We start from the raw sequence: 17,970 nt of genomic DNA, 5'->3' as shown, positions 1-17,970 counted from the left end.
GTGCAAGGTGGAAAATGAATGAAATTTCAAGCAATTGTGTTGTCCTCTCTGAGGGCTTTCACAATTTTGTGTTACTGTGAGGTCTGGTTCTCTTGCCACCAGATGGCACCTAAGCCCAGGTGATAGCAACTACACCTTTTCAACAAGCCCACAGTAATATTTTATTTCTTTAAATGTGCACACCTCAAAGAACTGCTAAGTTCTATTTATTACAAATTATTAGGGATGTATAGAAATATGAAAAAATACATTGATCTAAACTTGGCTGTACTCAAAATCCACACCCTGAGACACATCTCAATGAAAAACAATAGAAGCAGCAGATATAAGTGTATGTTTCATTACAGATGCCCTAAAAGGTAAACCCCGACTTTCTGTGCATGGATGCTACTTATGCATCTTTTAAGGCATAAACAATCATAAAGTCAAGGAATATTAGATCAGTAAAATATCCCATCAAGAAGCAATCTCCATTTGCTATTGGAGTCCATCTGCTATGATGTACACTGGTATGGACTTAAAATACCAAACAGCAAATGAAAATATATATGTTTACAAATAGAATTTTTATTTAGTCAAATGACAGACACACTGAATTATGCTTGAAACTCCATCTGTAATGAAACTATGATATATAAACATGTAACTAAGGCATTTCTAGAAAGATGCAAAGGCACAAATAACACGAGACTGAAATTTAACCTCAAAACAGTAATTTTCAAAGTAGTGACCAGGCAGCTGCCCTGAGGAGCTTGGAGCCAAGGGCAGTGAGTTTTGGTATCACAGTGTTATGTCAGTTTTAACAAATGGTCCATTGCAATATTTTGGGAATATTTCCACACTGTGCTCCAGATTTGGTCTGGTTTTCCAAAGTGATTAATCCAATCCACTCTCATCATCCTTGTCACCCTGTGCTTTATGAGGACATCCTTCCCCCTCAGCCAGGCCCTGTGCTTCTCTATCACTGCCATTCCCTGTAAAAAGCACAAAAGCAAAGAGCAAATGAAACGCACTCATCTTTAATACTGAAAGAAGAAATATAGAGCCCAATTTTTTAAAACCATTTAAATGAAAATCAGTAAGAAATTCTCTGTAGAAAAAGAAAACAGTTTAATTCCAAATTTATTAGGATTCCCACATAAATGAAAGAAAGAGGTGATTGTAAATAACAACCTTCAACAGGAGCTGAACAGATCCTTAGTGTGTCTGTGCCAAACCCTGTTTTCTCTGTGATTAATAATGTCACTGTAATCTTACCATCCTCTTCCCACGAGCTTGGGGCATCTGGTTGATGACAGACTGGTGACAACAGCAGATAATCCTTGGAGTCAGTGATTACCTCTTGTATCAAGGGTTTCAAAGGGGCTACCTCTTTATCTTTGATATCCAGATATCCTTCTGAATTATCAGGCTCTGTAAAGAAGCTTTTGAGAAGGGGTCTTAAGTGCTCCTTTTTATGCTCTTTATGATTCTGACATACATTTGAAAAAATTGCTGTTGGAACTTCTTCTACTGAATTCTCAAGCATGCTTTTATTGTTTTCCTCTAATGCAGAATTGCTGTCATTTGTCACTTCAGAAATTATTTCAATCTTTGGGCGATAGTCCTGCTGTAAAGGTAGAAATGTAATTGAAAAATTATTCTTAGATAGAAAAGCCAAAGGATAGGTAAATATCTCTTGGATCCATGTAACAGTTATCAGCTTTAATGTGCTGTTCTCATAAAATATAAAGAATATATGCTTCACCCATAGCTCTGTTGCTTTGTGAATGATCTTATGTTAGCAATTTCTCAGGCATCACCAATGAACTGACCATAAACTAATTAACAGTTCATAAAAAGAGCAGTGTGTGGGCTCTGTTCTAATATTTTACTCCAAACAGAGGAATGTGACCATCAGCTTCATTTGCTTCAGCTGAGAACTGAGCAGCCTTTGGAGCAGGACAGCTGCTAACACATTTTCCTTCCCTAATCCTCCTTCCTTGCCTTCCTTTAATTTTTTTTTTTTTAATTGGTGGCTTTGTTGGCCAAGACATTTTGCAACCCTGTTATGGGTCTGTGATCAAAGGGCAAATCAATTCCATGCCTTATGCTGACTGTAGGAACAGTTGGCATTATCTTGGAAAGACTTGTAAGAGCATGTACTGTACCAATTTCTGTCTCCAGCAAGGCCAGTATGATTCGATGATAAGCATGAAAATCAAAACTGTGCTTTTAAACTTTGTTGTCTTCTTTTTTTTTTTTGTCTTCTATTTCTTCTTACAGGCTTGTGCCTAAAAGATTAGTCTGAGCAAAGCAAAACTCTAAGGTGGACAAGGACTGGCCTGCAGTAGAGAGGAGGAATTTCAATTTCTCTGTGATTTCAGTGAGTTGAAAAGTCAGATTTTATACATCAACAGGCAATTTGCACCATATTAATACTGGCACAGTATAATCTTTAGTATAACACTACATCCTATTAAGAAATTAAACTTGTGTAACTGTTGCATTACTGATCATAAGTTTTTATTCTATTTTTGCTAGACAAGAATATTAAAAAATCAGATTTAAACAAAGGAAGATTTACATGTAGATATGAACTGCTGAAACCATCCATTTTAGTTTGTAAATTCATAAGTGATTGCATCTTCCAAACGAGCATTTCACAACTTAGATTATCCTCAATTTGCAAAACCTTTGTAAATGTATTTAGGGAAGTTTCATTACTGGAATGAATGAAAATGTTACCTTTTGAACAAAGATTTCCTCTTCTGGGGCAAACTCACTTACATCTTCTAAATCAGGCAGTTCCTGAAAACAATCACAGATCAATAATCAGTGGGAAGAGCTACTGTAACCTATGGAAAATGACATCTCTGGCTCATTGGACAACTTCTTTAAAGCAGTGCTCATCAGGGTGTGAGGCCACAGCCAGCAGGACCCCTCTGCCATCCCCTCACAGGCACAGTTTGCTGTTAAGCACATGTGGGAAAGAGAAAATTCATGTCTCCAGAAATAGCAAATGGGAAAGCAATAGCCCCAGTGTCAGACTGAATGCTGTATTTTACTATGCTGTATGATTATGAAGGAAAACAGGATAAAGAATTTTAAAAGCAAACATGGTTTATTCTCTTAGCTGTTTCCTGTCTATTCAATAGACTTAATCACAACTGCAATCCATCTCTATGAGTAAGGCCAAATCCAGACCTGCAGTCTTCCTGAAACTGCATATCAAGTAAACTCTGTTAACCTAAATACACCTAATAAACCAATGTTTTACTGTGAATGTTTCATAATTAAGACACAGAACTGCAAACTTGCTGAGAACTGTTTTTCTTCAGACAGGTCTGATAATTTCAGCTTTTCACTAGAAAATATTATCTCAGACACCTATCATTTGCTGAGATGAAAGGAAACGCAGGTGGGAATGCAAAATCACAGGTAGAAACTAATACCTTTTTGCCATTTTTTTTTCTGTAGGTCAATACTGGGATAAGCATCTCCTTTTGTTTTTAGATATTTTTTGCACTTAATGACTTTATAGCAGGCTGCTTGGCATGGTAGCATCAGGAACATCTCTACTGTCTTTTGTGGTGAAGATTATTACACAATTAAAGTCAAGAAAGGAAAGTTCTCCTTCCTGATATGGTTGCAGCTAATGCAGCATGTCCTGAAATCACAGAGTTTTATAAAAATTGCATTAAAAATGTACAAATTAAGATCTGAGAGTAATGTGGAGTTTGATGTCAATAGGGAGATGAAATAGCTCTTAGTCTTGTTTCAGTAATTTCAGGTGCATTTGCAGATTAACTATGAGTTAACTCAGTTTAGGTATGTGGGAATGTGGTTCCCACAGTGCCAAGGCATGTGCAGCAACAGGAGCTTGTTTCGGCATGACAGGGATGTCATAACCATCCATTACAAATCCTCCTCCACTCTTCTCCCTTATATTCCCCCTGAGACTATCTAGAGACTCAGGATATGAATAAAGGCAGTGGTGCTGCTCCAGAGCCTCTCACCATTGGCACCTTCCCAGCCATTCCCTGCGATGTCAGCACTAAGATTCTTTGGAATATCTGCAATAGGGTAAGTACTGGAGGCTGTTGGGAGAGGCTCTTTCTATTACCGAATGTTGTTGGAGAACAAGTAGCATAGAACACTGAAAAGTGCATTAGTGTGTGATTTGGGTTTGGTTTTCCTTCTGTAGAATTAAAATAGTCCCACTTTTTACATCTCTAAAACCCCACAGATGTCTGCTTAAGAGTTACTTTTATACTGCCTTGAAGTTTGTGCACAGGATCTTCCTTTGGTGCCATAGAGCATCAAGGGAAAAACAAACACTGAATCAAGATTTTCACATTGTGGGTACCTACAGTGTCACTACATATTTAAAGCCTTTACTTCAGACACTGCAAGATCTACTTTCAAGAATAGTATTGTGCATACTTTAACTGCTGCCCATTCTCTCAACCACCTTTTTTGAACCTATGATTAAAACCACCTAAACAGGAGGAGGAGACAGCAAACCCTCTAGTGAAGCAGTGGGCTGAGCCCTTCAATAACATCATGGAATTTTTGCCTGGGAAATTAAGAGCATGGCAGAGATATGAGGCTTTTCTGCCAGTAGTTAACAATGGCAGTACTGGGTATCACAGAGTGTATTAAGTGCTCTGGGAAGGCATAAGCTCAGAAACTTTTATTGCTGATTATATCATAGTCTCACACTGTCAGTTTATCAGCAGTGTCCTAATTAGAACATGTTGAACAATTCTCCTTTGAAGTGAGGTTGTATTTTTCAGTGGTATCTATGTCCTCCTCATGGTTAAATGTGGTAAACATGTTTAAATGTTGCATCAGATAGACATTTTAGATAACAGAAGACCATACTACAAATGTAAATCACTTCTTATATATCTGAATAATGTACATTCTGCTCTTCCTGGAAACAGACATCAGAGTTCTATTTTGAGAATTAATGTATAGTATCTAATACTGCTGGGTAACATTTACAATGATGGGGGTGCTATTTCTTCCCTATGCTTTTCTGCAATAGTTCACATTTTCAACTGTGTATTTCATTTGAGTTTCGATTAAGAGGACAAATGTGTCTACTGGATTCTTTTTACTGTAATTTCTGTTTTTAAATGAGAGCCTCATTAGCTTCTCCACAGAAATCACAAAGATAGAAGGTCAACTTTAGGTGATTTACAGGAAAAAAGGATTTATAGGATAAAAAATGTAAGGACAAAATGAACTTTGGAAGCATTCTTCATAAATGCTCCAATGGAGAGAATACCCCTGCAGTTTTACTTTTTGGGTTTTTCTTTCTTTCTTTCTTTCTTTTTATTTTTCCTAACAGTAGACCTTTCTTTAAAACCTGTCCATACAGTTTTATTAGCCAGAATGTTACAAGAATTAACTTGGGAGGACCACACACACATGTGAACTTCTCAAAGTCTGAATCCAATACATACATCAAGAGAAAGTGCTGCCAGTGTCTCCAATTTGAACTGTTCAATTTCAGCATATTCCTCCTCCCTCTCAGGAAGCATGGCCTGGTCAGTAGCAGCCTCCTGTCCTGGTAGATCTACAGAATAATCAATAGTCAGTTGCACAGAACTAGCTGAATAAAAAATGTCTACATTGCAAGCACTGCAGAACCAGACTGCTGAGGACTGACCACCACTGCAGAATTCACAACTCAATCCAATGCTTTTTTTCTCTATTCTTTTCTGGGTCTCTCTTCTTTGTATAAATTAATATTTGCATTTTGCAGTAATGTGTTCCACAAATCTATAAAAGCAATTCTCCATGTGTGAAGGTACAAAACCATCTCTAGAGTGATGACCAGCCTCTGTTGGCAGACAGACTGCCCAGTTTATGTGGGAGCAAGGGAAGTTTGTGAACTCTCCTGGCCTTTCACTAAACCTGGCATGTTTGAGAGGTGGAGTTCCACCTTTAAGCTGCAGAAGTTGCAGGTTAAGCCTTCAGAAATTTATTATTTATTGTATTTAATGAATATTTTATCCAGTATTGCTTGATTTCACCTAGTCACTGGAAATCTCATGGAATGTTTTTATGTATGAATTAGTTGGCTTTGAGCCACAGCAGAGGCAGTGCTCCACTAAGGCAGAGGTTGGCTCATCACCTCTGCATGCTCAGTTTGGTTTGGCTCTTCACTGTGTACGTTACCATCTGCCTCCTTGTTGAAATTTGCACATTTGTAAGAGTCTGGTTCCTGTGCATCCTCTTGAACTTCATCAGGTATATTTCCAGATGTGAAATCTCTGCTATCTCCTCCATTTGGTAGAAGTGTTACCACTTCATCACAAACATCAAAACCCTCATTTTTAAATTTCTCAGCCTTTTCTTGAGCTTCTTCTTCTGATCTATTTGAAGTTTCTGATGTATTAGAATTTCCATCACCATCTTTTGAATTTGCAGGTGCTCCTACAGAAGAAATAATTTCATTAAAATTGCTGAGCTAATCTACCACTGCTCATTTTAAATTTCCAAACACTACTACAACGGGCTAGAATATGCATCAAAAGCTCCTACTTTGAGCAGCTATCCATGAATGACTAGTCCTCCCAAGACTGCACCAATGCAGTTTTCCCATCTCAACTCCCCAGCAAACATAAGTTGCCCAGAAAAAAAATCACCTAGAGAAAATGTTTAAATAATAAATGTTTTGTATTTCTAATACTTTGAAAAGGGTCACAAGTGGCTACATATTTAAATACATCCTTGAGGATTTCAATGGATCAGCAACAAGTACTGTTTACCCTCTCCTTTGTGCAATCCACTTACTTGAAAAAAAGCTTTTAGTTGTTAGTTAATCCAAAGATGTATCAGATAAAGACTCCTCTGCACATTCAAACTGAAGTGGTCACAGACATCTTCCAAAACAGTAAACAAACCTTCTTGGGTATCTGTTGCAACTCCTTCCATGCACTTTTGTCTCCTCTTTTCCTGTGCTCTTTGCCTAATTGCTGCTAACGCATCAATGCTATCTTGGATTTTTTTTCTCTCTCTGGTTTCCCATTTTTCCCTTTCTGCTTTCTCAGCTTCAAGCCCTCCAACAGCCCAGGCTTCTGCACAGGCTCTAATGAAAATACAAAAGCTCACTGTAGTACAGCTATAAAAGTCCACCTTTGCAATGAAAGAGAAATTTAAAAGAGTTTGCAACAGCACAAAATGCAAGAGAATGCACAGCTGCAAGAGAAAAAAGCAGATAGCAGTGACAATCCCTTATGCAACAGGGATGCTGTTTATCTCACAAAAGATGTGTTTAAATGTGTTCATCTCACAAAAGAAATAGAAATATCCAAATGCTGATTGGTGATTACACCACCAGAGATTGGTCTGATCTTGGCTCAGCTGTTCCAGATACCTGCTCAGTTTCTGTTGGAATCAGGATCTGCCTCTGATCTACAGACATGGTGTGAGACAATTCTGTTCAAGAATTATTTTGTGAAAAAAATATATTGTTTTTTTTCTAGGTATGCTAGATTTAGAACACTGTAGTACACAACTCTTCTCCTCAGTCATCCACCTTCAATAAATTACTCTGGTCAATCTTCCTTCCATGACAGTATTGACAAAAAAATGGATGAGTGATTGTTAGCACTTGATTCTTATTGCTGTGTAAAGAAGATGGCTGTGTTTCTTACCTATCCTTTGGGAAAACTGGTCTGTCATCCAGATATGTCAGCTGTTTTAGTCGAACAGTGAGTGTTTTTCTATAGTTAGCAATTTTCTTTATCACCTCATTTCCCATCAAATTCAGCACATGCTAGAGAAACAAGGGAAACAATTTTTAAGCTTGAGTAGCAAAAACCCCAGCCTGTCATTTCAAAAGCAAGAAATGAATAAAACATCCAAGGTGTTACAGGTGATCTACAAGAAACAAAATAACGTTTAATAATGTTTCTTTTAGACTGATACCTACTGTGCACTGGAGTACTCAACAAAGCCACTTGATGGGGTTCACTCACACACAATACAATTTTTGGCTTACCAGACTGGTAAGCTATTTTTGGCTTACCAGATTGGGCATGGTCTCCAGAATAGCTACAATACTCGGATCACTTAGATTGTTGTGGGAAAGATCAAGAACAGAAATACTTGGGCATTCCTGCAAGTGCTGGATGTCTTCCACTGTTCGTAACTTATTGTGAGCGATCTGCAGAGTCTGCAGGACTTTCAGACAAGCTGCCAGACAAGAACAGTACAATGAAAGGAAAGGTAAGAGTTGTCAATTCACAGAGGGTTTTTTGAGCAGGTAAAAAACTGCATTGTCAAACTAATAGTTTATACTGAATTTGGAGCTTTTTTTCTGAAGTTGTTAATCTGCTATATATACTTTTTGGCTAGGCCTCCAAAGCTGCTTTTTTCACTCCAGGGAAAAATAGGTGCTTAGTTTTAGGATGGTAGTTATTTTTAATTCTCATTTCAAATGAATCAGTTACACAAAAGTAAGAGCTTGTGTTACAATATTCTCCAATGTATGCAAATAGTAATGTACAGAAATAGTTTTTTATTTTCTGCTGAAGACAGAATCAATCTTTTAGCAGATATAAAAGATTTGGTAATTGTGTCTGCAACTGCCAAAGCACATCTTAACTGTAAAGTAAATGGTGAAAACTGGATTGTCAGCTTGACTGCAACACAGATAAATACCAAGATAGTATTAAGAAGTGAGGAAAAACAACTTAATTATCCTAGGTATCCATGTGAAAGTAATTTCTGTGTATTTTCTGTTTCTCAACATAGGTTTTATTCTCCCACAGAAGCCTTGTAGGCTTTGTTATAGATATTGTGCAAAATTCTAATGCAAATTAAAAAATCTCTTGAAACTAGTGCCACTAACAAAAGCTTAGTCAGAGCTTAGGAAATATGGGCTTGCCAGAGGCTAAAACCTGTTGCAGAAAAAGTTCTTACAGAGATTCTCAATGGTCCTAATGTAGTTGTTACTGATATTGAGGGAATCCAGCTTTTGTAAGGGTTCAAGGTTTTCAATTTTCTCTATTAAATTGAGTTGCAAGTAGAGGCAACGCAACTCTGTTTGAGCCTCCAAATTCTCAATTTTTCTTAAGCCATTGCATTGCAGCCACAAACACTTCAGTCCAGTATATTCTCCAAGATTCTCCAGTCGGTCAAATCCTACAGAGAAAAAAAAGATGTTTTAAAATGAAATGGCATTGGCTGAAAATGGCTCTTTGGATGAGAAAATTCCATTAAACCAGAGCTGCCGAAACAGCCTGAGAGAACACTGGTGCTGAAGTTACTGCAATATTTCCACTGAATTCATGGCACTGTTTCTGGCCCATAAAGGGCAAAACCAGGTTGGTACCTATTCTGGTCTGTATCTCAGCAGCCCTTTAGATGCTCAATAATAAACAGCAAAAAACCAAGGCTGAATGTAGAAGGTAGCATATCCTATTTGTTTGGGGGAATTCTTAGGCTAACTTGGGCCAGGTAACTGCATCATGCAAAAACCTACTCAGAGTTCACCAGAGGATGAATAATGTTCATTCTAGCTTTTTTTTTTTTTTTTTTCCAGTACTGTTTGCAAACATGCAGCAAGTATTTACTGTTTATTTTCCTCTTGACCATTTCTACTTGGCAGTAAAAAAGTTCCAAAAGCTGGAAAAAGCTCTTTATACAAACAATTTAAGGAAAAATACATATGTTTTTCTCTCAGAGCAACCCAGGCCAGTATTTTAATTTACATATCTCAGAGGCTTCTGTTTCAGTAAAAGAAACCAAAAATATGTCCCTTGATTCCTACTGATCCTTCGGATGGCTCCACAAAATGAGTTAGATGTACAGTTTACTTTTCCACCTTCATATTGACTCATTTTGATTCCCCAATCCAGTATTACATAAAATTGTGCTTCTCATTTAGAAGAATTACTAGATACCTTACTTCAGTGAGCCAAGAAGTAGATTCTCTGCTAAAATGCTACTTAGATTGATCAAGCTAGGCAGTCATGTCCACATCTTACCTTTATAGTGCAAGTACAGTGTATCATTTAAGTGTGGGGTCCAGTATAATTTCTGCTGTTTACAGATGTCTAGCAGAATCTTTTTTGTCATCCTAAAATAGTACAGGAAGCAGAAGCAAAATAAAAAATTAATTTCAGTGCACATTCTGAGATCTTTGGTTTCCTTACAGATTCCATTGCAACACAACAATTCTTTCATGCAAGAGAAACAGCTACAGCTTTCAAAATTATATTCCAAATTTAAAAAAAAAAAAGTGCTGGGTTTTTTTAGTGTGGCTTTTCATTTCTACCTTTGAAGTGAGTTACCAGGCCCTTCTGCTAAAAAAGGGTTCACAGGAAAACAGGCAGGGAATTAGAGAGTCCATCTTCTTGGAAAAGGGCAGTATGATTTTATGTTAGCTTCTGGTTCCAATGTTAGCTTCCTCTCCAATTCTTTCCCCTGTTCCTCATTGCTTTGGTACAGGACCTTTGGTGGCAGAGCCAAAATGCAACATTTTTCTCAGGCTAGGAAAATCAAGAGTAATCACCCAACATTTTATTGACATGCTGACTCCAAAATAGCACTCAAGAAAGTTTTTATATACAGCTGTTGGTTGGCTGGGAATGCCACTAGGAGTTAACAGAATGCTTTCTCTGAACTGATGCAGAGAAATGGTTACATCTACTGGCACATGACTTCCACGGGAGTTTGCACAATTTTCTCCAGATCCATTAAATGACTTCATCATGTAATCAGAATGTAGTTTGCTACAGTGGCCATAAAACCCAAACATCTGTCCAGATGCTGGAAATAGCACTAATACCTGATTTATCCATTATTCTCAAGTTCATCTTCAAAATTGTTCTCCAGAACTGAGATGAACACACAGAATAGCAGAACTCCTGATGATGCCAACACATCCACAAACAATATTACCTTACAGAGCCTCTCTTTGCTTCTGTCCTTTGACTGGATGAGCTGGTTCCAGACTTCTGATCAATACCTGATTTTTGTTCATTCTGTGGATCTGCACTGGACGTACAGTTGACTTCTTTCTCTTGAGTTTTAACAGCTTTTTAAATAAGAAAATGAGTTGCAATTTAACAGCAAGGGTGGGGAAAATGTGTCATGTTGCCAATTACTTCAGAGAAGTATTGAAGAGCACTTGAATATGAATTTCAAGAAAAGTGTTTTAACCAAGATTTCTGCTGAGATTTTTAATGAAACTTAACTTTTTTTACACAGCATCATAAAACAAATAGTAGCAATTGAAATCTGCATATTTAATTTTTTTTAATATCTGGAAGTCAGAGAGTACCCATTATTCTTAGTATTCTTATAAAGTGCAGTCACAATAAAGTACTGACACTAATGTTCTTACCGTGTTAGACATTTAATATGTATTACATTTAATTAACACCAACTTGAGATTACTGTAAAGAGACTTCAGCAATGGTGTATCAGTCACCCCAGACACTGATAGTCCAGCTCTTCTACAAATTTACCCTTTTGCACTCCTTGGAAGGTGTCTTTACACTGCCTTTGATTAATTGCTTTGATTAATTGATACTTTCAGTATTTGTCTCTTCAGATACTTGCCCTGAACCTTCTACTTGCACTTGTAGTTCATACATTTAAAGTGCAAACAAGATGACAGTACCAGCTTACTTAAATATGACTGTAATTAAAACACAATAATCGGACATAGTAACACAAGAGGCAATGGACTGAAACTGATGCACAGAAGTTCCACCTGAACATGGGGAAGAACTTTACTGTGCGGGTGGCCGTGCATTGGAACTGTTTGCCCGGAGAGGGCGTGAAGTGTCCCTCACTGGGGATGTTCCAGAGCCATCCGGACACAATCCTGTGCCCTGTGCTCTGGGATGGCCCCGCTTGAGCAGGGAGCTTGGACCGATGACCCGCTGTGGACCCTAAACCATCCTGTGACTCTCGTGATTTAGAGGTCAGGTTGGCTGTGTGATTGCAACACTGAAAGAAATACTTCTGCGGCAACAGGAAAGTAAAGAAATGGGAAAGGAAAAAAAGACCACAGGAAGACAGCAATTGAGTATGCGTCAGTTATGTCAGGATTTCCAGTGACTGCTGGCAGAAAGTACACACTCGTATTTGCATCCAGATGAGTGCGAACAGCCGTGATGTGCAGGTTTTGTGTGCTGGCGAGCGAGCCGGAGGGGCTCACCTGTGCTCACAGCGCTGCCCTCACGCTCCGTGTGGGCACCTCCGCTCCCGGCGTCGCCCACCGGCGCCTCCGACGCCTCAGGCGCCGTGACCTCCCCTCTGCGGCCGCTGTCCGGGTGTCCAGCGGGCGCCGCCTGCATTCTAACACCCCCGAGCCGGTGTGGGATTTACGCTCTGCCTTTTTCAGACAAAATGTCCGCAGGCTTTAGTTGGCGGCAGGCGAGGGACGGAGCGGAGCCCGAGCTCCGGCCGCCGCCTCAGCCGTGGCCATGGCGACGCCGCGCGCAGCCCCACAAGGCCCCGCGGCCGCTCCCGGCGGCCCCGCGCGGCGCAGGCGGCGGCGGGCGCGGGCAGCGCGGCGGGCGGAGGGCCCGGCCCGGCCCGGCCTCGCGGGTGAGGTGCCGGCGGGTCAGGGCCGCGCCGGGGGTGGGGACGGGACGGGACGGGACGGGACGGGACGGGGCCGGGCCGGGCCAGGGCTGGGCGAGGGGCCAGGCGCTGGGCCGAGGTAGCTGGGGCTGTGCGGGGAGGGCGCGCCCGGAGCTCTCTGTCCCGCCCTGGGCGAGGGGCGGGCGGGGTGTGGCGGTGCCGGGCGGCACAGCGGGTCTTGCCGAGGGGAGAACGGATTTGTGCTGGCTTAAAAAACGTTTTAACTAGTAAAAGCCGTGTGGACGGATTTTTACTTGTTTAAAAAACATTTCAACTAGTAAAAGTCGTGTGAGGCAAAGCAAGCGCGGTGTGCCTGATGTGCTGCACCGTGCCGTGGTTCAAGGACAGTGGCAGATGCGGTGCTTTTGACTGCCCTGGTAATTGCCGTGCTGTCTCTGAGTCTGCTTTGTCTCTCATGTAGCTTTTTGTCCTTGAAAGAGCTCGTTGTTTCTTTGTTTCTCATGTCTCGCGTGCTGGTTATCCTTGCCTCTCTTGCAGTACTTTTTCATCTTCCAACATTGGTTTTCACCTGTTCAGCTTCTGCTTTAATTGTTTTATTTACAGAATCGTTGATCATTGTTGTTGCAGTGTAACTGATTAATAGCTCAACCCTAGGAAAAGGGCTTAAACAGTATCTAAACCAGTGAGGTTGATGGTAGGTGGCACACAAATTTTAGCACACTGACTTGTGGGTTTTCTGCATAAAAATAGTGCTCAGACTGTAAAATGCTGCATCTCAAAGGTCTTATACAGTCTGAAGAGTTTACATGACCCAAGAGGCAATTGTAATTGCATGTGTCTTTTTTTTTTAAGGCTTGTGATCACCATGGCTGCAGTGGATCGATTCTCCCTCTTGTACAGAGAAATCAGTCGCTCCTGCAGTTTCTATGTAGAAGCGCTGGCTATTGTTGGAGCTTGGTACACAGTCAGAAAGTGTGTGTCTCTGGCGTTGGGCACTTACAGCGCGCTCAGGCTGCACGTGATCCCAAAGCTGACTGGGGAGATTGATCTCGTCAAGAAGTACGGGAAGTGGGCTGTGGTCACGGGTAAGAGATGAAGAGGTGAATTTCCTTGTGTTTATGTAACATACTGTGCCAGTACTGTGAAACTTGGTGGCTTGTGGCGCTGGGTGAGCTTTGTATCACAGGCTGGAGCCTGTATTGTCTCTGGTTGCAGGTTAATCTGCCTGAGCAGTGGCTGTTATTCATTGCCATTATAAATTAATTCCTCAGGAGATGGGCAAGCTAAGTGAGTTGACTGACTGCTGAGAAAGAATCACAGCAATTCTTGCCCAAATTTGCAAGGTACCTCTTGATCACCTGCAAGTGTAGACAGAGATGTAGACAAGATCCTCTTTTTGCTATGGGATGTTCATATGTGTCCTAGTTCTTCAGCATCCCTGTACCCCTGACATCCCTGCCTTTCATTAAGGTTCTCCTTTGAGCTCTCTTGTTGTCATAGAAAATATAAAACTTTTATGACGGAAATTGCAGAAGGTGGTTGACAGTGTTGTCTTTACTGTTGTGTCTTTGAATTCAATATATTTAGTGCCATATCTGATCTCAGAAAAAGGAATAAAGCTATAATTGAAAGAACTGTCAAAATAGAAGGCTAGTGTTGCTCTGTTTTTCACTTGTGTGTTCCATTGCTGTTTCACTTGCAGGTAGCACAGATGGTATTGGGAAGGCTTATGCTGAGGAGCTGGCAAAGCATGGTGTCAACATCATCTTAGTCAGCCGAAACAAAGAGAAGCTGGAGGCTGTATCCAGGAGCATATCTGAAACCTATAAAGTGGAAACAGAGTTCATAGTAGCTGATTTCAGCAAGGGGCGTGAGCTTTACCCGGCCATTAAGGATGCTCTGAAAGACAGAGAAATTGGGATTTTGGTGAATAATGTAGGAATATATTATGCCTACACAGACTATTTTACTAATCTGTCTGAGGATATGCTATGGGACTTGATCCATGTAAATATTGCTTCTGCTACCATGATGACACATATTGTGCTGCCAGGCATGGTGAAGAAGAAGAAAGGGGCAATTGTGAATCTTTCTTCAGTTTTCTGTTGTCAGCCAACACCGATGTCGACAGTCTATGGAGCCTCTAAAGTAAGTTGGGCTGTAGTGTTAAATGGCATGCACTGGAAACACATTCAGCAAGGATGTCAAAATACTTGAATGTTTTCTAGGGATTTGTTTAAATTTTGGAGGTGAATGATACATGTATTATGCAGTAAACTCTTCATCCTCACCAGTGCTGGGCTTTGAACCAAAGTCAGTGCTTCTGGATTTTGTGTGAAGTGTGGCATAACAGTCATTCTAGGAGAAATGCTGCCTTTCTCAGATGTACAAAGCAGAGAGGCAGTTCTGTGGGCGCCATTGAAAGGATCACAAATTTCATCTCTCCTTCAGCTGGACTGTGCACATGTCTCAAGTCTCTTGCATACCAGTATTTGGTAGCAAAAAGGGCTATACTTATGCTCAAGCCACCACTGTGACATGGAGTGTGGCCAAATCAAGCTACTGCTTCATGTAATACCAAGGAGTGTTGTGGCATATTTGGGGACAAGTGAAAGGAAGTCCCCCATAATTGTCCTTCCTTAAGAGATCCAAGCAGTAATGAATAGGACTGGGCAGCTGGGTGGTGCTGGAGGAATGAATGCTTGTGGTGGATTTGCACTGCATGACGTGCTGCTGAATCCACAGGAGCAGTGGAAGGGTCTCACCTAGATCCAATGTCTGAACACAAGGGGTTATTGCTCCCAGCTGTCCATGGCTGCCTTCTGTTGTAGCCTTGCTCCTGACATAGCTCTTTTATTTCCTTTGGCCTGGAGCAAAACCAGCTCTTACTACCCCAAGGTGTAAAACTCCTTGCAGACTTCCTTCAGTGTGGCAACTGGCTTACAGTTACTGTTTCTGTGCAGAGTATCTGCCCCTTTGGTTAGGCTAAGTGTTTGTAGAGCTGCACTCTGAATTAAAACAATTAGAAGGCTTGAATGAGAAAGAAGAATCACAAATGTACCAAAGTTTCTTGATTTAACTGAGATAATCCAAATGCTAGATGAGCAATCCAGCTTTAAGCCTGGCCTCAGAACACCTAAGTGAGAGCAAGCTGCTGTAACATCCTAAGCCTCTTTGTGTAGTAACAATTAATAATGCTTGAAGTGGTTGCTTTAATTTTCCTAAAGCAGCTGTAAGAGAATTTGTACGAGATGCTTTCCCAACAAACTGTTGGGAAAACCTTTTGCAAGGCTAGTTGGAAGAAGCAATATATCTGCTCACAAGCTGAGTCTAAAATGCTCTTTCTCAGGGAGAACTGCCTGTGTGGCACAGCAGTAGCTTCAGCAGGGAAGGCATCAGAGTTGCTGTCCTGATAAGACTGAGCCAGGCTCATGTTTCAGTCTGATTCCAGCAGTCCCAGTTATCAGCCTTGTGCTTTTCTTGTTCTGTCAAAGTAAAATGAGCTAAAGGAGGTAATGCAGATAAACATTAACGAATCTTTTTGCCTAAGAGCGTCCCAGGAAATAACTAACCTGGCTCCTGGAGAAGACAGCTGAATGCAAAATTCACCTGTAAAGGTATTAAAGAATGGGCCTTTATTTTTTTCTTCTGACAGTAGTAGGTAGAACTGTCTGTAGAGTGTTCTTGCAATGCCTCCAGACCAGATAAGGCGTTTGTTTTAGATGAAATAAATGTTTTTGTATTATTTTTAAGCAGAAATTGTCAGATTGTGATAAGCAGTCACTTTGTCCTGCAAGTTACTGTACCGTGGCAGCTTTATAGCAATTAACAACACAGAGAAATGTTGATAACACTTCAGAAAATCTTATTTTTATACTATTTGTTAATATTGAGCTGGTGCATAAAATATGTTAAAACTTTTCTGTAATTTTAATAAAACTTGGCCCTGAGATTTCATTGTTTAAAAAAAAAGAAAAAAAAATGTCTTTCTGCTTTTGTTTTTCTAGAGCTACTTGGACTATTTCAGTAGAGCACTACATTATGAGTATGCCTCTAAAGGAATTTTTGTTCAGAGTCTAACACCATTTCTCATTACTACAAAAATGTTAGCATTCAGCAGCACTATATCAAAGAGATCGATCTTTTTTCCTACTGCTGAAGAATATGTAAGTCATGCTGTTTCTACTCTTGGGTTATCCATAAGGACCACTGGTTGCTGGAAGCATGCAATACAGGTAATGAAATTAATGAAACTATTTCATTTTTGTCAGTAGAAGTAAATCAGCTGTTTACTTTCTTAGGAGTCTGAATGAAAGTTGCTCATTATGAAAAAGTGTAATATATATTGTACACTTTAAGGCATTGTGCCATATTTTCTCACTAGTTCTGCTTTATAAACTTATGGTTGAGCATGCTTATTTTTAAGATCAGAGAGTGAATCCAATTCTCCCTTGAAATGCACAGCAGAAATGGGAAAGAGACAACTTTTTACTGAAAAGCAGAGTATCTCATTTCTCTTGGGGTGTTACTGACTGGACAAGTGTTTCACTGTCTTCTGTAAACAGAAATGGCTTTTTTCAGTCTTAATATATTGAGCGTATTTGTGCTTTGGGGAAGAGTGGGTAGGGAGGATGGAAAAATAGCAGGAAAAGACCTGTATTTTCCTCCATTTGTTAGGGTTTTGATTTTTGGGGCAGACTGTTTTATGCACATTGGTCACATCTCGTGTGTCCTTCCTAGTGGCTTCCTTAATAGCATTGGGTTGACTAGATGGAAATGAAAAAGTAGGGATTAGTCCAAAAGGAATAAAAGAGACAGGATGCATTCTGGCAAAATGTGGCAATTAATGGAAGTGGACAGAATTGCTGTTGTGAACTTAATCAAATCAGGATTCAGTATTTATTTGCAGAACCTAACTGTTCAGCTGTGGGCGCTACATCCGAAACAACTGAATATGTGTGCTTCAAGGGGTTGAATTTAAGGCTTGGGTGATGATATTCAAGAACTTTTTGCCTTGCTTTAGTAGTGATTTGAGAAACTGTTTATTTTAATGGAATGTATCTTAATTTGTCCCTTTCTGTAATTTTTTTCTGTTTTCTTGTCTCCCCGTGCCTTTCCACAGTTGACGCTGGGCGAGTGCCTGCCTGAGTGGATGTGGGCATGGTTTGCGCTGTATTTGAGCAGAATTATACGCAAGCAAGCTTTGGCAGCCAAAGCGAAATAGGAGTAGGTCGATGTCCCACGAGACAATTCTCATCAGAGTGCTGCAAAAATGTTTAATGAACCTTGGAGGACTTACTGTAACTTATCCATACCTTGTTAAGGAAGCTACGTAAACTAGACAACAGAAGTCTGGATCCTCTCTGTATCCTTGTATTAAATGCCTCCTCTGCTGTTTTCCTTTATGAC

At 40.2% G+C, this 17,970-nt stretch overlaps 2 protein-coding genes across 9 annotated transcripts; one reads left to right on the top strand and one right to left on the bottom strand.

The window, feature by feature from the left end:
• Nucleotides 1–547: 547 nt before the first annotated feature.
• On the bottom strand, nucleotides 548–12,453 carry DNAAF1 (dynein axonemal assembly factor 1). 4 transcript variants are annotated; one of them, XM_053953051.1, is made up of 12 exons: nucleotides 12,173–12,453; nucleotides 10,906–11,041; nucleotides 9,990–10,081; nucleotides 8,923–9,144; nucleotides 8,027–8,193; nucleotides 7,653–7,774; nucleotides 6,900–7,084; nucleotides 6,172–6,429; nucleotides 5,454–5,566; nucleotides 2,728–2,790; nucleotides 1,258–1,609; nucleotides 548–974 (listed from the first exon to the last, which is right to left on the bottom strand). In XM_053953051.1, exons 1-12 carry the CDS (start codon nucleotides 12,309–12,311, stop codon nucleotides 877–879), a joined length of 1,947 nt encoding a protein of 648 aa, XP_053809026.1. In that variant the 5' UTR covers nucleotides 12,312–12,453; the 3' UTR covers nucleotides 548–876. The 4 variants fall into 4 exon arrangements, with proteins under 4 accessions (XP_053809026.1, XP_053809027.1, XP_053809028.1 ...); XM_053953052.1 differs by having other exon boundaries at nucleotides 1,258–1,606; XM_053953053.1 differs by lacking the exon at nucleotides 6,172–6,429.
• On the top strand, nucleotides 3,988–17,966 carry HSDL1 (hydroxysteroid dehydrogenase like 1). 5 transcript variants are annotated; one of them, XM_053953057.1, is made up of 5 exons: nucleotides 3,988–4,065; nucleotides 13,414–13,646; nucleotides 14,264–14,709; nucleotides 16,569–16,796; nucleotides 17,684–17,966. In XM_053953057.1, the coding sequence occupies exons 1-5, from the start codon at nucleotides 4,028–4,030 to the stop codon at nucleotides 17,783–17,785; spliced, it is 1,047 nt and encodes a 348-aa protein (XP_053809032.1). In that variant the 5' UTR covers nucleotides 3,988–4,027; the 3' UTR covers nucleotides 17,786–17,966. The 5 variants fall into 5 exon arrangements, with proteins under 5 accessions (XP_053809032.1, XP_053809034.1, XP_053809036.1 ...); XM_053953059.1 differs by lacking the exon at nucleotides 3,988–4,065 and adding an exon at nucleotides 12,499–12,564; XM_053953061.1 differs by lacking the exon at nucleotides 3,988–4,065 and adding an exon at nucleotides 12,662–12,679.
• The last annotated feature ends 4 nt before the right edge of the window (nucleotides 17,967–17,970 follow it).

This window comes from Vidua chalybeata, chromosome 11, assembly GCF_026979565.1.
Source record: "Vidua chalybeata isolate OUT-0048 chromosome 11, bVidCha1 merged haplotype, whole genome shotgun sequence".
Classification (NCBI taxonomy): Eukaryota; Metazoa; Chordata; class Aves; order Passeriformes; family Viduidae; genus Vidua; species Vidua chalybeata.
The sequence above is the reverse complement of the archived record's forward strand: the minus strand, read 5'-3'. Positions and strand labels throughout refer to the sequence as shown.